The sequence below is a fragment of the Sciurus vulgaris genome, assembly GCF_902686455.1.
Source record: "Sciurus vulgaris genome assembly, chromosome: 1".
Lineage (NCBI taxonomy): Eukaryota > Metazoa > Chordata > Mammalia > Rodentia > Sciuridae > Sciurus > Sciurus vulgaris.
Window position 1 is genome coordinate 125,326,862 of NC_136461.1, and position 22,552 is coordinate 125,349,413.

At 38.9% G+C, this 22,552-nt stretch overlaps 1 protein-coding gene across 3 annotated transcripts; it reads left to right on the forward strand.

The window, feature by feature from the left end:
* Positions 1-337: 337 nt before the first annotated feature.
* On the forward strand, positions 338-19,328 carry MCM4 (minichromosome maintenance complex component 4). 3 transcript variants are annotated; one of them, XM_079145474.1, is made up of 17 exons: positions 338-405; positions 553-635; positions 943-1,107; positions 1,580-1,743; positions 1,832-1,933; positions 2,226-2,321; positions 2,636-2,731; positions 3,622-3,760; positions 5,582-5,802; positions 7,901-8,021; positions 10,375-10,634; positions 11,105-11,470; positions 11,971-12,098; positions 12,829-13,036; positions 14,142-14,370; positions 14,979-15,112; positions 16,314-19,328. In XM_079145474.1, the coding sequence occupies exons 2-17, from the start codon at positions 566-568 to the stop codon at positions 16,404-16,406; spliced, it is 2,592 nt and encodes an 863-aa protein (XP_079001600.1). In that variant the 5' UTR covers positions 338-405; positions 553-565; the 3' UTR covers positions 16,407-19,328. The 3 variants fall into 3 exon arrangements, with proteins under 3 accessions (XP_079001600.1, XP_079001601.1, XP_079001599.1); XM_079145475.1 differs by having other exon boundaries at positions 346-451; XM_079145473.1 differs by having other exon boundaries at positions 352-635.
* The last annotated feature ends 3,224 nt before the right edge of the window (positions 19,329-22,552 follow it).

Below are 22,552 nucleotides of genomic sequence, written 5' to 3' on the forward strand. Positions count from 1 at the left end.
CCTCGATTTAAAAAACTAAAATAATGAATTTCGAATGTCTTTAGAGATTAAAAAAAAGCCTATGGGATAAAAAACAAAGTGTAGTCTTCTTAACACTCTGGTGAGGAACACCCCTCCGAGAACTTGGTCTGGTAGGACGTCCCAGATTTCCCGCGAAAATGTGGTTCGGCGGTAGGTCAAACCATCTGCACTGAGGTAGGGCCAATCGGGACCTAAGTCTGCTTTCGGCTAGGGCGCGACAAAAGGTCGTTCAATCCCCCCTGTAGTTGCGCAGTGGCACCTTCCACTGGCGGAACCGTTCGGGAGCGCTACTGTGATTGGTGAAGTCGCAGGGGGCGGTGACCTCCGTGCCGCCGGCGGGAACCCTCGGCCCTGCTCGTGCTGTCTGGAAGAGCAACTGTCCAGGTAGAACTTGAGCTTTCAAGAGTCTGCGGGTGGAAGCCCTTCCCTAGTAATCTCGCGTTGGCAGTAAGGGCTCCGCGCAGAGCCCGGCGGGGGCGTCCGTGCAGCCGGGCGGGGAGGGCGCGACGCGAGCCTGTCCCTGTCGCGCAGGTATCCCCGCACCATGTCGTCTCCAGCGTCTACCCCGAGCCGCCGCAGCAGCCGGCGCGGACGGGCCACCCCCGCGCATACACGTAAGTTTCCTGTTCCTTCACACCCCACCTCAGGAGCGGGTCCACTACGGACCTCCCGCGGCCTGCGCGGGGAGCGTGCGGGTATGAGCCCCGGGGCGTGCTCTGCCGCGTGGTTGTGAAAACAGATGGCAGTGGGCACTCAACTCCACATTAGCGGTAGGGTTCTTCGTTTAGATTGGTTAAGCATGCCGGTGCCCATTTGCCCTCATTTGTGCTAAAGTAATGAATCAAATCATCTCAAGAGGCCAATCCTGGAAGATCAAACGTGAGAGTTGATAGCCGTCTTTGTTGTTTTATATGACACAAGCCCGGAATGAAGAAGCCCGGTCATCTCCATCTCAGAGACGGAGAGGCGAGGATTCCACCTCCACCGGTGAGCTGCAGCCCATGCCCACCTCGCCCGGAGCAGACTTGCAGAGCCCTGCAGCGCAGGACACATTGTTTTCCAGTCCTCCTCAGATGCATTCTTCAAGTGAGTTTCTGTACATCTAGGTTATACTGTGATTGATAGATAACAAATGATATAGATGGTCAGGTTGGGTATTTGATATAACTAAGCATTCCCTCTTCATTAAAAGAGCTGGAGAGGGCTTAGTGGTAGAGCGCTTGCCTAGCATGCGTGAGGCACTGGGTTTGATTCTCAGCACCACATAAAAATAATAGTAAAATAAAAGTCCGTTGACAACTAAAAAAGTTTTTAAAAATTAAAAAAAGAGCTGGAGAATGAAGAAGAATTGGTACATGTTAGGACTTAGCGAAGAAAGCAGCTTTCTTTTGCCTTTTTAAAATAGGACACTTAATGGTCCTCAAAACTTCAACCACCAAATATAGCAATAGATACGCAGTTTGTGTTGTGTTTTGAAGATAAATCAGACATGCCCATAGTTTCAGGTTTGATGTACTACTAGAATTCTATTGTGAACTTCTGCATTTTATCTTTATAGGTATTCCTCTGGACTTTGATGTTAGCTCACCACTGACATATGGCACTCCTAGCTCTCGGGTGGAGGGAACCCCAAGGAGTGGGGTTAGGGGTACACCTGTGAGGCAGAGGCCTGACCTGGGCTCTGCACGGAAGGGTCTTCAGGTGGATCTGCAGTCTGATGGGGTGAGTACACAGCAGTCTCCTGATAGCATTGTCTTGGGGACAAAAATAGATAATTTCATTGGCATGGCTCTGGAATACTTCTTCGTAGGCAGCAGCAGAGGATGCAGTAGCAAGTGAGCAGTCTTTGGGCCAAAAACTTGTCATCTGGGGAACAGATGTAAATGTGGCAACATGCAAGGAAAATTTTCAGGTGAGTTGTATGTGTTATAAATAAACAAATAAAGGCTTTCTGTCCATCTATAACTACGAAATAAATGTGAAGATAAATTAAATACGTATTTAAGGGCTCTGAAAATGTTGGGAGAAAAGTTTTATAATTTATATGGAACTAACCATAAAGAATAGGGGCAGATTATGGCTGATGCATTTAATAAAATACTTCTTTTATCTCCTCATACTGAAATACTCATCACTTTTTGTATTCTGAATAGTTGCTTATTTCCCATTGCATTAAGCTTAATATTTTTTCTCTTCACATCAAGAGATTTCTTCAACAGTTTATGGACCCTATGGCTAAAGAAGAAGAAAATGTTGGTATAGATATTACTGAGCCTCTATATATGCAACGACTTGGAGAGGTAATCAGATTTTCTTTCTTAAAAAGTTGCTCATTATAGTTGGGTGTGATGGTGCACACCTATAATCCCAGCAATTTGAGAGACTGAGGCAGAAGGATCATAAGTTCAGGGCCAGCCACAGCAACTTATGAAGGCCCTAAGCAACTTAGAAGTGGTGCATTATAGGGCTGGGAATATAGCTCAGTTGGTAGAGTGCTTGCCTCGCAAGCAAAAGACCCTGGGTTCAATCCCCAGCACCGCAAAAAAAACAAAGAAGTTGTGCATTATGAAATAATAATATCACCAAAATATAATTTCTTTATTTTATCTTACAGATTAATGTTATTGGGGAGCCATTTTTAAATGTAAACAGTGAACACATAAAATCATTTGATAAGAATTTGTACAGGCAGCTCATTTCCTATCCACAGGTAAGAATTTGGCTTTGACCTTGCTGAAATACAGTGAATTCCTAGAGGAATGTTTTCGGATAGCAGGATTTCCATGGTAACAGAAAGAGTATCCCTCTAAAACATGAACTTTTTTAAAAGAACAGCTTCTTTCAAGATCAATATTTTTACATTTTAATGTTTTTCAAAATGGCATATGTATTACTATGATAATTATAGATGATTATCGTATATATCTTACATATGAAATAATCATGAATTTCATGAATGATAGTTTCTTGGGCTTCATGAAATAAATTATCTTAAATGGAAATGTTTTGTAAATGTGTTATATATGTTCTTCCATCTTTAATGGACTATGTTAGCCATAGCGTGTTTCTTCTAGACAGGTCAGTTTTTTAATGAAACATCAGCTGTATTGAATTCAGGTATAGGCTTGGAGGTAGATAGACTTGGATTTTGAATCTTGGCTTTGCTGCTTACTAGCTACATAACTTTGTTCAAGTTCCTTGGCCTCCAAAAAGTTGTTTCTTCGTCTGTAATCGGAGAATAACATTAAATTGGAGTAAAATAAGTATGATTTAATCTATTGTATCATTTCATTGTGGAAAAAAATATAAGACATGAAAGTGTGAGCTCAAAATCCTTTCCCTTACAAATCAAAGCATAACATAAGCCAACATGCTGAGAAGGCATTTTCATTTAATCCAATTAAGAATATGCCAGAGGTAAGAAATTTTGGTATGCCTAAGATTTGAAAATATCATGTACATGAATCTGTAAGGGTAATTGGGGTTATGCCATGTTTTTCTGCTTCTATACTTTCCCATTATGAAGTATTTTGTATCTTAGATTTAACGCCAAGATAGGACTGGAAACATAGTTTGGAATCTTTATATTGGTTGTTACAGGAAGTTATCCCTACTTTTGACATGGCTGTCAATGAGATCTTCTTTGATCGTTACCCTGACTCTATCTTAGAACATCAGATTCAAGTAAGACCATTTAATGCATTGAAGACAAAGAACATGAGAAACCTGAATCCAGAAGGTAATGTATTTAATAGCAGGAAAGTACCTTCTATGAAAATGAATAAAGTCTTACTTCATCAAAGATCTTTAAAAGTGGTGATGATGCATTATAAATTGACCAAATAATACAGATTCATGTATTTAATGTGAACCCCATTATGTCTTTTTCTAACTTAACTGTAATATTCAATATAAAAGATGTGACTATTAGCAATTCTCTAATGCAAACCTAATCAAATATAATAAAACTACAGTTATTGGGTAGATGTTTTCCTAGCCACTATAGAAAATAAATACATATCATGGTCCCTACCCTTGAGCTTAAGAAAAAAATCTACTTTGACAAGAAAATAAAAGATGAGGCAGAATAACAAAAGAGCAGTGCAGGAGACATCTCAGCCAAGGGAGAGGAGCAGAGTGCTGGGCCTGTAGAGGACATATTAATGGTAAATGAGAAATTTGAATAGTTAGGTTTGGAAAACAAACATGAAGGAATTTGTTCTAGAAACTAGAAAGAATAAAAATAGAAACAAGGAAGCAGACAGAGTTATGTATGGACACTAAATGATTTGGGTTGCCAAAGCAGGGAGTTTGGAAGGCAATGTTTGAGTGGGACTGTAAAATTATACTAGAAAACTTTCTACATCAACTTAAAAAAAATTTAGATTTTATTCCAACCTAAAAAAGGAACCATTGAGACTTTCTGAGGATAAAGATTTTGCTACTCTTGAAGTTCACAGTGGTTCTGTTATGCAAACTATATTGAAGTTCAGTTAGTAGATTTTGAAAGTAGCTCAATTAAGGAGCACCAGATTCATGATCTGGATAGTGACCAGATCAGGAAAATAGGAAAAATAATGATATTTGCCATGTATGAAGATTGAGGTAAAAAAAAAAGTTACCCTGTAAACAAATGTGCTAAGGACATTAAAAAATTTCAGTAAGAGAACATGATATAGCCAATAAATACTAGTAAGACTCTTTTAGCAAGTTGTGTGGTTTTTTTTGTTTTGTTTTGTTTTGTTTTTGTTTTTGGCTCATGAAATTGGCTTCTGACATTTTTATGAAGGGATGTTGTGGGAGAATGTCAGAGGTATTATGATTGGTGCTTTTAAACTTTCAAAAGCAAGGAAAGATGAGCAGGGAGGAAACAAGGATGATTTGTCAGTGAAAGGAAGACCAGGTGAAACATTCTAAAGACTTCTTGAATCCCCAGTTAGTGCTGTCAGGATGGAGCAATTTTCAAGACCAGCAATAACTGACCACAGCCACATTTTGTTGACTACACAGAGCAGTGAAACTCACGTGAACCACCAGTGGGAACGGGGTCAAATGACCAACAGAGGGATAAAGTTTATTGGAAAGATACAAACAGAAGTGTGAGCAAGGGTGAAAAATGAGACTAGAAAAGGCTGTCTTGTGTAGACCATAATGGTTGTACACACTTAGTCCAGGTCATTTAACTGTAGAGCACACGCATTTCATACAAGACCACAAGATTTCAGGAGGCACCTTGAGTGAGATCAGAGGACATGGGACAAAACATGCAAAAGCATCAAGCTTCTGATCCATCAAGGAAAAGAGAGATGGTGGGTTTTATAATATGTGTGTTATATGTATGTCAGAGATCTACTGCGGTTGAGAGGAAGGTAGACTAGACACAGAGGGCATCCTAGGCCAGTCTTGAGGGTACCCAGTCTGCCCTGACCCTGTCTTTCCCCAGCACCTCTGCACCTCAGGTAAGGTTCTGCTTCTTGGTGGCAGGCCCAGGCCTGGCTGGATCATGGGCAGTGGCCATGATCTGGATCATTGACAAGCCAGCCTCTTTCTCCCCTTACAGACATTGATCAGCTCATCACCATCAGTGGCATGGTCATCAGGACATCCCAGCTGATTCCTGAAATGCAGGAGGCCTTCTTTCAGTGCCAAGTGTGTGCCCATACAACCCGGGTGGAGATGGACCGTGGCCGTATTGCCGAGCCCTGTGCTTGCGGGCACTGTCACACTACACACAGCATGGCACTCATCCACAACCGCTCCCTTTTCTCTGATAAGCAGATGGTAGGTATCCATTCTACATCCAGGTCAGGGCTCCCATACACACATTTCCACTTCTATTCTGCCTCTGAATCTTCAACCAAATTTAACTTGTTGCTCTGTGGCCCTCAGCCATGCTTCTTAAATGGCATTTAGCTGTTGTGTTTCTTCCTTAACATTGGACGTCTTGTTAGTGAGTTGTGGGCTGGAACACTCAGAGCACATGGAGGCTTCAGCATTGAGATTCAGTGGCCCTGAATCAGTTCATTATTATATACTCCCAAGTTTTCAAGTCTCAGTCATTTCTAAATTAACAGACCCAGATAAGCTCTTGGATTTGTTAAATGTGTCATGAGATACTTTCATGGAACCATGTAAGGTTATATGATATTTTAGTTCATATACAAAAGATTTGAGATCGGATTTATTTAGTTAAATTCTACCATTTTTCACTGGTAAATAATGTATGGTGATTTTCTGCAGTTTTTCTCAGATTTTATTGTCTTCAAAGTTTGAACTTTTACTTCTTTCATCATAAATATTCTGAAATAGAGATGTACTTAGTACAGACTTCAGATTCTCTCTGCCTAATCCTATCCTTGCATGGAGAGGATGATTAAGCTAGTTGGGATGACTTGTCTTGACTCCCCCTCAGAGTTTCTCTTTGCTTACATAAAGTTGATAAAATAGTGACGAGACTGCAAAACCTTTGATAAGTTCACCAGGCAAGAGTACCTAAAAACCAAAGAAAAAAAATAAATGGGAACAAGATTGCACATGTGAGAGAAAACACAAGATATTTGTCTTTGTGAGTCTGGGGTATTTTGTTTGACATGGTGATTTCATTCTTTGTGATTGGATGATGTTCCATTGTGTGTGTACCACATTTTCTTTGTCCATTCCGTCACTGAGAGGCATCTAGGCTTAGGCTAGTTTCACAACTTGGCTATCGTGAATGGTGCCACAATTAAACATGGGTATGCAGGTAAATAAAGGAAAAAAAGAGCCAGGAATGATGGAGCACACCTTTAATCCCAGTGACTCTGGAGACTAAAATAGGAAGATTGTAAGCAAAGTTAGCTTCAGTATCTTAGCAAAACTTAACTTTTTCAAAATAAAAAAGCTGGAAATATAGCTCAGTGGTAGAATGCCCTGGGTTCAATGCCCAGTATTCAATAAAAAAGAGTTCTAAAGTTCCATATAGAAATAAATGGAGGAATAACAGTCATTTCAGTAGAGTGTTGAACAGGATTGAGAACTAGAGATACTAAGGGAGAGTCCCTGCTGCCAGGTGTAGGATGGTATTATTAGAATTCTTCAAAGACTCCAAGTCTGGCTTAGAATAAAACCCCTAACATCCTCAGATCCTCACTGAGGTCACCTGGTTTTACAAAGGCCTTCCCTCAGCTGATCACCATTCCTGCCACCTTGCCTGTAGCCTTGCCCTGTTTTTATTTCTGCTCATTGCATTTGGCATTGTAAGATCTATCACATACTCCCTTGTCGGTGTATTGTCTGTCCCCTTCACTCCATGAAGAAGGGAACTTTACTCACTATGAGTACCTGCAACAGGTTCCAGCATAGGGAAGGTGCTCAATAGATGCCTATTTTATAATTGGATATAGACAGGGACATGGGCAAGTACTTGGGAATGTGCAGAAGTGTCTAAATGGTGAACCTTAAAAACATTACTTCACCCAGGGAATAGTTAGGAGTAACTTTTTTTGTGTGTGCTACACTACTGAATTGCACTCTCAGCCCCTACTACAAGTAAACTTCTAAAGGAATAATTAGAAACAGGAAACATCTATATAAGGAGATACATAATGCACTACAACCTTACAATGACAAATAGATATTTTTTTAGTTGTAGATGGACACGGTACCTTTATTTTATTTTATTTTTATGTGGTGCAGAGGATCAAACCCAGTGCCTCACTTGTGCTAATAAGCAAGCACTCTACCACTGAGCTACAATCCCAGTCCAAATAGATTTTAATAAAGAGGTAAAGATGCTAGGTATCAAACATGTCTAAACAATACAAAGACACAATTGGGCTTTTGTCTCCATTGTGTTTTTTTTTGTTTCTCAAGTTTATTCTGTTCATTGCTCTTCCTTCAGATCAAACTTCAAGAGTCTCCCGAAGACATGCCTGCTGGGCAGACACCTCACACTGTCGTCCTTTTTGCTCACAATGATCTTGTGGACAAGGTTCAGCCAGGGGACAGAGTGAATGTCACAGGTAAGAATGTACCTTTGTACCAACATAACAAAAATGCCTCCTATTTTTCATGCTTTCTGGTTGTCCTTTGGTAGTAGTCAGTTCAGATCTTCAAGGCCATGAGGAATATCCCCTGCTTTACTCACTATCTTTTTAACTTAGTACCATAGTCTGGCACTATGAAATCCTTCATCCCACACTCAAATTTTGGGAAATATGGTCCTTATGGTCACTTGCACCTTGCTGTGTCAATCTCTCAGTACTGTATGTGTCTCAAATTGACAATATTGGCAGTATTAGTATCACAAGAGAACAGTTGAGATTAAGACTAGAATTAATAGGATGTTGATAGGATTTGAACTATACAAGCAACTCAGGGAAATCACACCAACTCAAGTTGTAAGTAATTTTCAACTTATTTCCCAAATGTACAGTTTTTGATTCCTTTTATGGAGGAATAGGTCAGTGTTGCCTTTTTTTGGTAGTAAGGATTGAACCCAAGGGTGCTTAACCACTGAGCCACATGCCCAGCCCTTTTTTATATTTTTATTTAGGGACAGGGTCTCATTAAGTTGCTTAGGGCCTCACTAAGAATCTGAGACTGGATTTGAACTTACAATCCTCCTCCCTGAGCCTCTCAAGCCATGCTGGAATTACAGGCATGTGCCACTATTCCTAGACAGAGTGTGTTTTGCTTCCTTGCTGAGAGATTGACACAGAGGCGAGTAGGTAAATATAGCTCAGGTACCATAGTAAATTTGGTTCCAGGAGACAGATCCTATCTCTCCTACCAAGAGCACCCTTTCCACAGTACCAGATGAGTACAGCAGTCTTTCTTCACACATTTTGGAGGCATGTAGTTACTTGGTCTCTCAGATAGTGTAGCACCATTGTTTCTCATGTGGGGAATGAGTCCAAGGACCCTGCACTGGGCCAGGGCCCACAGTTTCTCTATTCTTCTCTCAATGAGTCAGTATTTCTCATCCTGTTTCTTCCTTGGCATAAAAGTTAAGGAGTGGTCACTAACAACCTTAGGTTGTAAAAATATATATAACAGTTGAAAATTCAAAAGCATGTGTAGTCTTTACTGAAAGAGATATGCAATCCTAGTTCTGTCATCCAGCTGCTCTGAAACCTTTGGTGCAATGTTTAATCCAATATGTGGAGTTTATGTGATTATACATGTGAAAGAATTAGGGGTGAAGGTGACTTGCAGAATGCTGTGTAGGATGTAATATAATGTCTTCAATGCTGTTCTATGAAGATAATCACAGCAGATGCTTACAGGAAGATAACCACGCCAATTCAAATGTCATCAACAAATTAACCCTCATCCGTCTTGTTGTTGAACAGTCATCTAGTGTATTTTAAGAATATTATGTTTTAACTACTTTTTATATTTTATGAGAATTACATTGACCTATTAAGAAAATAAAGGACAAAGGTCCATACTATTATGGTGAGAAAAACAAATATCAGACTTTATCTTCAAAAAGTTGCAAGAAATAGAATCAGCCTGGAACTCAAGGCTTCTAGTTTGAAATCCAAAGATAAGCATCAGACATATCATGTTGGTAAACATTCTATTTTTGAGCAAAAGATGTATAGTTGGTACAGTTGACATGTTAATGGTTTAATCTGTTTGTTAATTTCTCAATTATGTTCTTGGGTTGGTTGGATTTTTGGAGTACTGGGGGTTGAATATTACACATGTGAGGCAAGTGCTGTAATCCTGAGCTACAATGCCAGCCCTTGAATTGTATTCTCAAAAAACTACCCACAAACACCTTCAATTACTAAATGAAAATAATCGTTTTTCCTTCACCTTTGACTCAGTAGTCCGGCTTGTTCATGAAACCTTTTTTTTTTTTTTTTTTTTTTATAATTTGAACTTTCAGGATTTTCTTTCCAAGTTTTTGATATGGGATTCCAGTATTTGTTCCTGTCCAGTTGTTAGCAGGTATTGTGCACTGAGCGAGCCTAGGGAAATAAAAGTACTATTTATTGAACATGACCATGAGCCAGGCCTTGTACTGGAAGCAATATAATGTCGTTTTTCCCCAGAATGATTGTATGCCCTGCAGTTATGTCTAGATGGGTACCCAAGTTTACGGCTAACAGGTGAAAACAGATGAACATGATTTTAGGTCCACCATTCTCAGAAACCTATGATCTTCCCAGCATGGCCTTTCCCCCACTTGATCAAAAAAGAACAGGAACTGTACAGTGTAGGCCCAAGTCCTCAACCCAGAATGCCCACAGAAGTTGTGTCTTAGGAGCTCAACGTGGAGTGGCTCACCATGGCTCTTAGCTACTAAGCCCTTCAGTGGAAGAAGCCTGGGGGTAAAAGTGTGTCTCCTGGTTGTACCCTTAGGCATCTATCGAGCAGTGCCTATTCGAGTTAACCCAAGAGTGAGTAATGTGAAGTCTGTCTACAAAACCCACATTGACGTCATCCATTATCGGAAAACTGATGCAAAGCGCCTGCATGGTCTTGATGAAGAAGCAGAACAGAAACTTTTTTCAGAAAAACGTGTGGAATTGCTTAAGGAACTTTCTAGGAAACCAGACATTTATGAGAGACTTGCTTCAGCCTTGGCTCCCAGCATTTATGAACACGAAGATATAAAAAAGGTAACAAAGGATTTATAACCTGGTATTGGAATTTACAGTTCTTTGGGATCCAGAAGTATAAATACTCATCTTCCATGCCACTGCCTTCCTTTAAGGATAATAGTTACTGCTTTGATAGAGTAGGGTGGTGTTGTGATGCCTTGGTCGTTGGTTGAGAATCACAGCATTATTATCTATTTACTTATCCATGCGCTGAACTTATTCACAATTCTTAACATAACAGGCCATGTGGGGTCAGCATAGGGATTTATATGAGCAGTGTTTTGGCATAATTCAGATTGGTTTGTGATAGTTTAAAGTAATGAAAGCACTTTCATGTGGTTTTTTGGTTTTGGTTTTGGTTTTGTAATACCTTCAATTAAGAATAGATAATTCTAAAATTTAAGCTAAATCTGTTACTCTGCAGTAAATGAACATTCAGCATTCATTATATCATGTGTTTGGGGTTTTTTTGTTTTCTATTTTTTTAGGGAATCTTGCTTCAGCTCTTCGGTGGAACAAGGAAGGATTTCAGTCACACAGGAAGGGGCAAATTTCGTGCTGAGATCAATATCCTGCTGTGTGGTGACCCTGGTACCAGCAAGTCCCAATTGCTACAATACGTGTATAATTTGGTCCCCAGAGGCCAGTACACATCCGGGAAGGGCTCCAGTGCAGTTGGCCTCACCGCGTATGTGATGAAAGACCCTGAGACCAGGCAGCTGGTTCTGCAGACAGGTGCCCTTGTCCTAAGTGACAATGGCATCTGCTGTATTGATGAGTTTGACAAGATGAGTGAAAATACAAGATCAGTGCTACATGAAGTCATGGAACAGCAGACTCTGTCCATTGCAAAGGTGAGTCGTGGTCCCACTGTGTATGCAGACACACACACATAAATGTATGGGTCCCTTGAATTAAAGTATCTGCAGAGCCATGCAGCACTGCCCTGGTTCTAACTTAGGGAAACTGAATTTTCATATCAGATATAAGCTAAATCTGTAAGTGTAACTTACAGATCTGTAAGTGTATCTGTAAGTGTAACAGGGTAACTTCTTTCATCTTTTTTATTATACTGCCCACTAATGTGTGTTATTCATAGCTCTGAAGTTTGTGCTTAAGTTCATGCAAGAGTTTTGCTTTCTGAGAAAAATGTGACTGTGGCACACATTCATCTAAAATCAGGCATGAAGAATGGGACATTTTGACTTGCAACTGTGGAAGTCAATAAAGGTGACAATGCCCCTGAGTAGCAGAAATGTAGAGCAAATGAAGTTTAGCAGGATTCTGAGCAGAGACTGCTCTTTCCTGCTGCCAGCATCAAGGTGAGGTTTCTAACTACACAGTTTTCTTATAGGCTGGGATCATCTGTCAACTCAATGCACGTACCTCTATCCTGGCAGCTGCAAACCCCATTGAATCTCAGTGGAATCCTAAGAAAACAACCATTGAGAACATCCAGCTACCTCATACATTATTGTCAAGGTATTGCTTATCTGTAGAGTTTTCTGTGTAAGATTAAGAATCTCTTTACTCCAGTAAGGCTATTTCATGTCTGGTTGGTCAGGGCTTTTCCTGGCAAGGATTCTGTGTTCTCTGCCCAGTTTCAGGTAACATGTTAACATTATTATGATTATTATTATTTTCCTAAGCTATTGGGACTTCTCACTTTGGCGTATTATTCAGGTGGCTGTCATTCTACTATTCTTAGTCTGAAAGCTACTATTGAGAATCAGCAAAGTACAGAGAAACACGCTGCACAATAGACAAGGTTTTGAAGAGCGAGATTTGTTAAAGCTCATATCATACAAACCATACTTTTTCTCAGCCTTACACTCCAAATGGATATATACATATTTTACATCTTAATTACTTTTTTTAACCAGAAAGTGTTTTGTTTTGATTTTTTCTGTCTCTGAAAACAATTGGAAGGCACTTTCATTTGAATCTTCAAATCTTCAGAATTGTTTTAATATTTTCCTAGGAGAAGTTTTACTTCATTGACTTAGCCATTACTTGGACAGACCAAAGATGGAATAGCATAGGTCTGACCCACATGCTCTTTCAGGGATAGAAAACTATTTTCCCTTGATGGCCCTCACTGGGTGCATGTTTACTACACAGTCTGCAATGGCTCAAGCAACCATTAAATTCTGTTTGTAGATATGTTTTTCTCCCAAATAGAAAGACAGTGTTTTTTCTTACTGTTTCTCAGGTTTGATCTGATCTTCCTCATGCTGGACCCTCAGGATGAGGCATATGATCGGCGTCTGGCTCACCACCTGGTTGCACTATACTACCAGAGCGAGGAACAGGCAGAGGAGGAATTCCTAGATATGGCGATGCTAAAGGACTACATTGCATATGCTCATAGCACTATCATGCCCCGTCTGAGTGAGGAGGCTAGCCAGGCTCTCATTGAGGTAACCTTATAAAGTATTTGTAAGCACAGTGAATTTCTGACTTATGTTCAGATATAGGCAATGCCACTTTAATAACTTTGGACAGGTAATTTAATTTCTGTAAATTCCATTCTCTTGTATATATAAATTAAAATGAGTGCTAAGTAGGTATTTTAACTTTTCGGTATCCTTATATGTGGGCACAATATACTAACAAATCCTGTTATTCAAGTATTCTTTTATTAAGGTTCCTGGTACTTCGATGGGCTCTCCATCCTTACTGAGCTACCAGAAGTGCTAAATAAATGTTACTAACAATATAGAATCAAATTTGAATCAAATTCTTGAAGCTTGTTCATAAAATTATGTCATATATGAAATCAGTACAAGTTAGTGTTCGTAATATTATCTCATTGATCCTTTCTGTGCCTCATCACACAGATCCCTAGCCAGGGTATACATTGGAATCAGTATTTGAGTGCTTTTTCTCAGATTGTTCCCCCTCATTCATCATCTGCTCTATCACACGTACTCCTCCCCCAAGAGCCATGTCCTCTTCTCTGCCACACAATGCCATTCTGTGTTCTTCAAAGCTATTATCAGATATTACCTTCTTCAAGAAATCTTTCCAAACGTATCCCAGTTAGAATATTTCCTTTCTCTCTCTCTCTCTCCCCTTTTTTTTTTTTTTTTTGTGTGTGTGTGTGTGTGTGTGTGTGTGTGGTGGGGGGTGAGGGGTACTGGGATGAGCCCCCAGGGCATTTAACCACTAAGCCAAATCCTTGACTTTGAACTAGTGATCCTCCTGCCTCAGCCTCCTGAGCCACTGAGATTATAGATATGCACCACCACACCTGGCCCCCAGTCAGAATATTTCTAACCATCACTGCACACTATTGTTGTGGTTCTCCTCTAGAATTCCCATGTTCTATGTGTCAGTCTCCACCACTTGATGAGGTGCAAGGCCAGAAACTAGATTTGATTTGTGATTTCCCCTCACTACCTCCACAAGATAGCCAAGCAGAATTTTAGTTTATTTAATGGAACCCTAACTTAAAGATTCAGCAACAAAATTAAGTTTCTTATGAGCAAGGGGCTTTACTTTTGTTTTCTCTGCTTTCACTAGGCTTATGTAGACATGAGGAAGATTGGGAGTAGTCGAGGCATGGTTTCTGCATACCCTCGACAACTGGAATCATTGATTCGCTTAGCAGAAGCCCATGCCAAAGTACGATTTTCAAGCAAAGTTGAAGCAATTGATGTAGAAGAGGCAAAACGTCTGCATCGAGAAGCTCTGAAACAGTCTGCAACTGACCCCCGGACTGGCATTGTGGACATATCTATTCTTACTACAGGTTTGTTACTTGCTTTCAACAAAAAAGACTTTTGGAAACTATTTAAATATAGGTGGTCATAAAAGTGTAAGCAACCATTAAATCATTGAAGCAGAAGTTCTCAACCATTTTGGAATCAGGACTCCTTTGAGACTCTGATCAAAGTTGCCACTACCACTGCCACCCCCCATCTTTCCCTAATAAAAACTAAGACACACAAAAAAGTTTTGTCTATGATTTTAAGGGGATTCTCTCTCCTTTGCTGTTTTGACCTGTGACAACCCATTTTAAAGAAGCAGAGCCAGGCATTGTTGTGCACACGTGTAGTCCCACCTACCCAGGAAGATCACTTAAGCCCAGGCATTCAAGGCCAATCTGACCAACGTGACCCTGTCTCCAAAACAAAGCAATACATCTCTCAATCTATGACTGTGCTTATTATTATAGATTACATAGACTGTCTTCCAGTGTAAAGTAGCAGCTACTAGTACATAGGAAATTTGAAAGAGCAGAGAATTTAAAATTTATTCTTACCTTTCAAGGTGTTACTAATAAAGGAATGTTTATGGGAACTTGAAACATTTTACTTCCTAATAGCAGAAATATTTTCATTGTTTTGTCTTAATCAGGAATGAGTGCCACCTCTCGTAAACGGAAAGAAGAATTAGCTGAAGCATTGAAAAAACTTATTTTATCTAAGGGCAAAACCCCAGCTCTAAAATATCAGCAACTTTTTGAAGATATTCGGGGACAATCTGACATAGTAAGTGTTAATATGTATTTTTTTGTCGTTGTTAGTTTTTCTCCTTTCTATTATGCTTTTAGGAATTTTTCCCTCTTCTTTATTTATTAAGTAATAAATGTAGATGAGAGTAAAGAGGTAAGATGATCCATAAACCCATCATCAAGATATAATCACAATTAAAGTTTTGTTATACCTGCTGGCATGGTGGCACACACCAGTAATCCCAGCAGCTCAGGAGGCTGAGGCAGGAGAATTGTGAGTTCAAAGCCATCAAGCAACTTAGCAAGGTCCTTAGCAACGTGGTGATATCCTTTCTCAAAATAAAATTTTTTTTGAAAAAAAGAGCTGGTGATGTGGCTCAGTGGTTAAGTGCCTCTGGGTGCAATCCCCAGCACCAAAAAGAATTAAATAAAAATAAACTTATTATACCATTTCAAAGTATTTTTTATGTGTATAATTTGCTTTAGGGATAAAATATTTGGGTGCCCTTTTGCAAATAATTAAGTTTGAATTGTGAGCCAAGTGCAGTGATATGTGCACCACAGGAGGTTGGGGCAGGAGAATTGCAAATTTGAGACCAGCCTCAGCAACCTAGCGAGGCCCTAAGTGACTTAACAAGATTCTGTCTCAAAAAATGAAAAGTTGAGGATGTGGCTTAGTGGTAAAGTACCCCTAGGTTCAATCCCCAGTACTTAAAAAAAGGGAAGAAAGATTGAACTGTTCAGTTAAAAGAACTACATGGACTGGGTGCAGTGGCGCAAACCTGTAAACCTAGCGACTCCAGAGGCTGAAGCAGAATTGCAAGTTCAAAGCCAGCTTAAGCAACTTAGCAAGGTCCTGAGCAACTGAGAACCTGTCTCAAAATTAAAAAATGAATAGGGATAGGGATATGGTTAACTGCCCCAGGGTTTGATTCTCAGTACCAAACAAAAGAACTACCTGGGTCAAATGCAGCTCTGCCTGCTTTTTGGTGTTTTTATTTTCCTTTGTTTCTATAACACCTTTGCTTATTGTCCCTGGCTATATTGGCACCATGAAGGCAGAACTTGGTAGGGACTGTATGGATGCCAAACCTAGCCCTTTAAGGAAATGTTTGCTGTCCCTGATATACAGCACAAGAAATGTGCACAACCACCAAAGAAGATGAAAAATTAACATGTCTCCAACAGTTGAGGGGATTTGGCATGTGATTTATTTATTTTTCTTCTCTTTCCTAAAGGCAATTACCAAAGATATGTTTGAAGAAGCTCTGCGTGCCTTGGCTGATGACGACTTCTTGACAGTGACTGGGAAAACTGTTCGCTTGCTCTAATGCTCCCTGAGCCATGCTCTTGCATACTTCTAGTTGGACCTGTTTGTATGCATGCGCAACCTGCAGGCCAGTCACCTGCTCCTTTTGCCATCACTATAAATAGATTCCGAGAGACATTATATGGCTACATAAAGTTCCCTAATTTGGGTTCAATTTTGTTAGTATATGCTTTCATTTTTTTAACATTTTAAGTAAAAATACTGTGGCAATTTATGAACATCCAGTAGAGATTATTTTCTTGATATGCTATTTCGTTAGCAGTGGGGCTTTTCATCTGTATATAGAGAACAATGTGTCAGTCTTTGAAGGTGGCAGTGTGGATTGTGGAGTTTCTGGGGTTGGAGGGGTACTAGAGATTGAACTCAGAAGCACTCAATCATTGAGCCACGACCCATCCCTGTTTTATATTTTATTTGGAGACAGCGTCTCACTGAGTTGCTTAGTTCCTTGCCATTGCTGAGGCTGGCTTTGAACTCTGTCCTGTCTCAGCCTCTTGAGCCACTGCATTACAGGTGTGCAACACCATGCCCAGCAGATTGTGGCTTTGGGTGAAAACTAATAGTGGACTTTGATGTGCTTGAGGATCCCCCCCCCCATGGTAGGGATTGAACCTAGGGCCTCATGTATTCTAGAGAAGGGCTCTACCCCTGAACTACAGCACCAACCCCTTCAAGGATTTTGTAGCAAGAGATAATCAATGACCAGAGCTTATCATTCAGTGTGAGGCAATGAAGGGCTAGAAACTTCTTTTTTAATAGCACTCAAGTATAATACTTTTTAGAGCTTTTCTTCATGGCTACTATTATATCAGGAATGTGTGGTAGCAAATGATTGATTCCAGGTTGACTTCTGTTTTATCCTAATATGTAAAACTTTTCTAAATAAATAATAGAAGAAATAATTCTTGATTATCTGACATTGTTTTTCATTTAAAAAAAAACCTTGATAAATACTACATTCATGGAAATTCATAATAGTAAGTGGTTTATATACCATAAAAGAAACAAAGATATTTAATGAGTTTTTATTCCAATTTTAATTAATCCCAGCAGCCAGTATTCTCAAACCATTATAGCCTCAAATCTTATAAGTAAAAACTACTACTAGTATAATAATCCCTGAAACATTGAAGTCCTATGAGGCTGTCTTTTATAACTTGGAATCAACACCTTATTAATAAAATTGTTGTTCTAGAAAATTATAGTTGAATATTTCACTATCAAAATGAGATTGTAGTGTTTTTTGTTTTTTGGTTGAGGGTGGTAACCAGGAATTGAAGTCAGGGACACTTGAACACTCAGCTATATCCCCAGCCCTATTTTGTACTTTTATTTAGAGACAGGGTCTCACTGAGTTGCTTAGCACCTTACTTTGGCTGAGTCTGGCTTTGAACTTGTGATCCCTATGCCTGAGCCTCCTGAGCCACTGGAATTATAGGCATGTGCCACTGCACCAGGCTTTGTAGTGACATTTTGAAGGAGGCAGTGGTTAGGTTGGATTTCACTAAGGGGCATGGATGACTGCCCACCTATTGACTTTACTTGTGTGGTTTCCTCTATGAGGATGTATGTAGGATATGCTTCCATATGTCACTCTCACAGCCACTCTACAGAACCAAATCTTTCACAGATGGAGGAGCAAGGAGACCCAAAGCAGTAGTTGAAGCTGGAATTAACACAGCTCAGTCTTCTGACTTTAGAACTGACCTTGACCTATAACATGTCTGGATCTAGCTCAAGTTTTAACTCTGCCCCATGCTTTCTGGACACAATTTAAGCTTGCAAAATACTAGAGCAACAGCTCCCTGTGCCTGTCATATGGTAGGTATTCTAAAACTGCTCCAGTGGACAGAAGACTTGGAATCAGTCCACTTCTCTAACCATATGTGCTTCAGACTGAAAATGTTTTATTCACAGCTCAATAGTTGCTGAAAGACACCTGGTTCTTGGGCCATCTTTTCACTTATTGCTGACAAACTAAACAGCATACACACCATCATCACAGAAGTTACACATTATGTAGGCTTTTATGAACAAAGCCACCTAAAGGTGATACAAAAACATGTCCCATGGCCATGGGAAGAAGTAGCTCTTGACATTTTCCCTAAACTGCATCCCAAATAATTTATTCATTTGAAATTATTGTATAGCTACAGGGCCTGGAACTGCCTGTGAAAGTAAATGTACTGAGATGTTTTCCCCTTGAAGTTTATAAATTAGTAATATTTTTCTAAATTTTACAATTCCATACCAAGATGAAGGTATATGCAATTGCAGACATATATTATAGTTCAATTTTAAGGGGATTTTAGTTACATGAAATTAACTATCCTGATGCTAACAGGTTCTGTCATAGTTATAATTTGTTTAATTCATTAAACTTCCTTTTAACATCTACAACCTGCCTATGGTCTGTAGGTTTCATATTCACTTACTGCAGTGCCTGAAGCTGGTTGCATATTACATGTTTGTATAGGATTTGCTTCTACAAAGGGAGGGTGAAGGTAAAAAAAAGTCAAGGCATTCTTGGAATGAATGAAATCTCAGGTTATGTAGTAAAGGAATATGTTTGCACATTTGAATTGTACCTCTGTGCCCTAAGTTCTGATAATATGCTCGCTTAGAGGGAGGGCCCAATGGCCTTATGGAGCATACCCGACCCCCTCAGCTGTTAGGGCAGAAACAACCAAAAGCAAAACTTTAAGCTGGAAAACATCTTCCCGAAAAATGTATAAGGCAATTGACAGCATAAAGATTGAGAACTCGGGCATAAGGCTGCCTACTTGCAAATCCAACTCAGCTGACTCCAAATGTGCAGCAAAACTTACAACAGAGAATAATGTATGCTGTGTTCATTAAATTCTCTATCATTACTGTGAACAGAAATGAGTGGACTTTTCTTAATAAGATGATAAAATTTCAGCTTAATTCCCATGAATATATTTTTTAAATACTAGAAAATAATTTTATTTACATAATGTAAACATGCCATTCTTTATTATCCTTCCTGCATAGTCAACAATTAACAAGAGAAATAAATTAACTTAAATCATAATAAATGATAATAATCAAATTTGCTTACCTTTAATTTTTTTATTTATTATATTTTTGTTTTGACTAATAATTTTTTTAAATTTTTCATACATGTATATAGGGTAATAATGTGTCTCAATCTACCATCCTCCCCATCCCCACCTACCCCACACCTCTCCTCACTCCCTTCTTACAATCCAAAGTTTCTTCATTCTTACCTACCCACCCCCACTATGCATCAGCATCTGCTTATCAGAGAAAACACTTTACCTTTGGTTTTTGGTATTGACTTATTTCACTTAGCATGATATTCTTCAGTTCATCCATGTACCTGCAAATGCCATAAGTTCATTCTTTAAGGCCGAGTAATATTCCATTGTGTATATATACCACATTTTCTTTATCCATCTATCGAAGGGCATCTAGGTTGGTTCCATAGTTTTGTTATCATGGATTGAACTGCTGTAAACATTGATAGAGCTAAATCACTGTAGCACACTCATTTTAAGTTCTTTGGGTTTAAACCAGGGAGTGGCATAGCTGGGTCAAATGGTGGTTCCATTCCAAGTTTTCTTAGGACTCTCCATACTGCTTTCCAAAGTGTTTGCACCAATCTGCAGTCCCACCAACAATGTATGAGTGTACTTTTTTCCCCACATCCTCACCAACACTATTTATTGCTTGTATTTTTTGATAATTGCCATTCTGACTAGAATGAGATGAAATCTTAGAGTCATTTTGATTTGCATCTCTTTAATTACAAGAGATGATGATCATCATCAATTGTATGCTGTGAAGCATCTGTTCAGTTCCTTAGCCCATTTATTGATTGGGTTATTTGGTTTTTGGGTGTCAAATTTTTTGAGTTCTTTATATATCTTAAAGATTAGTGCTCTATGTGATGTGCATGTGGTAAAGATTTTTTTCCCATTCTGTAGGCTCTCTCTTCATGTTATTGATTGTTTCCTTTGTTGAGAAGAAGCTTTTTAGTTTGAGTCCATCCCATTTCTTCTTTTTTTTTAATTTTTAAAAATTTTTTACAGACTGCATTTTGATTCATTTTACACAAATGGGATACATCATTTCATTTCTATTTTTGTACACGATGTAGATTCATACCATTCATGTACATACCATTTCTTGATTCTTTTTTTTTTTTCCTCCAATGGTGGGGATTGAACCCAGGGCCTTGTGCTTGTAAGGCCAGCACTCCACCAACTGAGCTATATCCCCAGCCCCCCATTTCTTGATTCTTAATTTTATTCCTTTTACTTTAGGAGTCTTGTTAAGGAAGTCAGGTCCTAAGCCAACATGATGAAGATTTGGGCCTACTTTTTCTTCTATTAGGGGCAGGGTCTCTGTTTTAGTTCCTCAGTCTTTGATCCACTTTGAGTTGATTTTTGTGGAGGGTGAGAGATAGAGGTTAAATGTCATTTTGTTACATATAGATTTCCAGTTTTCCCAGCACCTTTTGTTGAATAGGCTATCTTCTCCAATGCATGTTTTTTGGTGCCTTTGTCTAGTATGAGATAACTGTATTTGTGTGGGTTTGTCTCTGAGTTTTCTATTTTGTTCCATTGGTCTACATGTCTATTTTGGTGCAATACCATGCCATTTTTGTTACTGTAGCTCTGTAATATAGTTTAAGGTCTTGTAGTGTGATGCCTCCTGTTTCATTCTTCTTGCTAAGGATTGCTTTGGCAATTATTTTTCCAAGTGAATTTCATGATTGGTTTTTCTATTTGTATGAAGAATGTCATTGGGATTTAAATAGGGATTGCATTGAATCTGTATAACACTTTTGGTAGTATGACCATTTTGAAATGTTAAGTCTGCCTATCCAAGAGCATGGGAGATTTTTCCATCTTCTAAGGTCTTCTTCAATTTCTTTCTTTAGTGTTCTGTAGTTTTCATTGTAGAGATCTTTCACATCTTTTTGTTAGATTGGTCCCAAGTATTTCATTTTTTCAAGGCTGCTGTGAATGGGGTAGTTTTTCTAATTTCTCTTGCAGGGCATTTGTCACTTATGTATAGAAATGCATTTGATTTGTGGGTATTGATTTTATATCATGCTACTTTGCTGAATTAGTTCTAGAAAAATTTGGGTGGAATTTTTTGGATCTTCTAAATGTAGAATCACATTATGGGCAAATAGTATTAGTTTGAGTTCTTACAATAGTAATAGTTTGAGTTCTTCTTTTCCTATTCATAGCCCTTTAATTTCTTTGGATTGTCTAATTGCTCTGGCTAGGGTTTCAAGGATGATGTTGAAAAGAAGTGGTGAAAGAGGGCATCCCTATCTTGTTCCAGTTTTTAGGGGGAATGCTTTCAATATTTCCCCATTTAGAATGATGTTGGCCATGGGCTTAGCATAGACAGCTTTTACAATGTTGAGGTATGTTCCTAGTATCCCTAGTTTTTCTAGTGTTTTGAACATGAAGAGGTGCTGTATTTTGTCAAATGTTTTTTCTGCATTTATTGAGATAATCATATGATTCTTGTCTTTAAATCTATTGATGTAAAATATTACATTTATTGGTTTCCTTATGTTGAACCAACCTTGCATCCCAGGGATGAGCCCCATCGTGGCGCACTATCCTTGTAATATGTTTTTTTGTGTGTAATTTTCCACAATTTTATTGAGAATTTTTGCATCTGTGTTCATCAGGGGTATTGGTCTGAAGTTTTTTTCCTTGATGTGTCTTTGTCTGGTTTTGGTATCAGGGTGATACTAGCCTCATAGATTGAGTTTGGGAAGGTTCCCTTTTCTATTCCATGGAATAATTTGAGAAGTATTGATGTTAATTCTTCTTTTAAGGTCTTGTAGAACTTGGCTGAGAATTTGTCTGGTCCTGGGTTTTTCTTGGTTGGTAGGCTTTTGATGGCATCTTCTATTCCATTGCTTGAAATTGATCTGTTTAAATTGTGTATGTCCTTCTGCATCAGTTTGAGTAGTTCATGTGTCTGTAGAAATTTGTCAATGTCTTCAAGTTTTTCTCTTTTATTTGAGTGTAAATTTTCAAAATAGTTTCTAATTATCTTCTGTATTTCAGTAGTATTCATCATGCTATTTCCTTTTTCATCACGAATTTTAGTAATTTGAGTTTTCTCTCT

Bases quoted from the DNA above. Each gene is read 5' to 3' on its own strand.
- MCM4 (XM_079145474.1), top strand. From the start codon at position 566: ATGTCGTCTCCAGCGTCTACCCCGAGCCGCCGCAGCAGCCGGCGCGGA. The intron at 1,934-2,225 runs GTGAGTTGTATG...CTTCACATCAAG, and splicing joins CATGCAAGGAAAATTTTCAG to AGATTTCTTCAACAGTTTAT. The intron at 2,322-2,635 runs GTAATCAGATTT...TTTATCTTACAG, and splicing joins ATATGCAACGACTTGGAGAG to ATTAATGTTATTGGGGAGCC.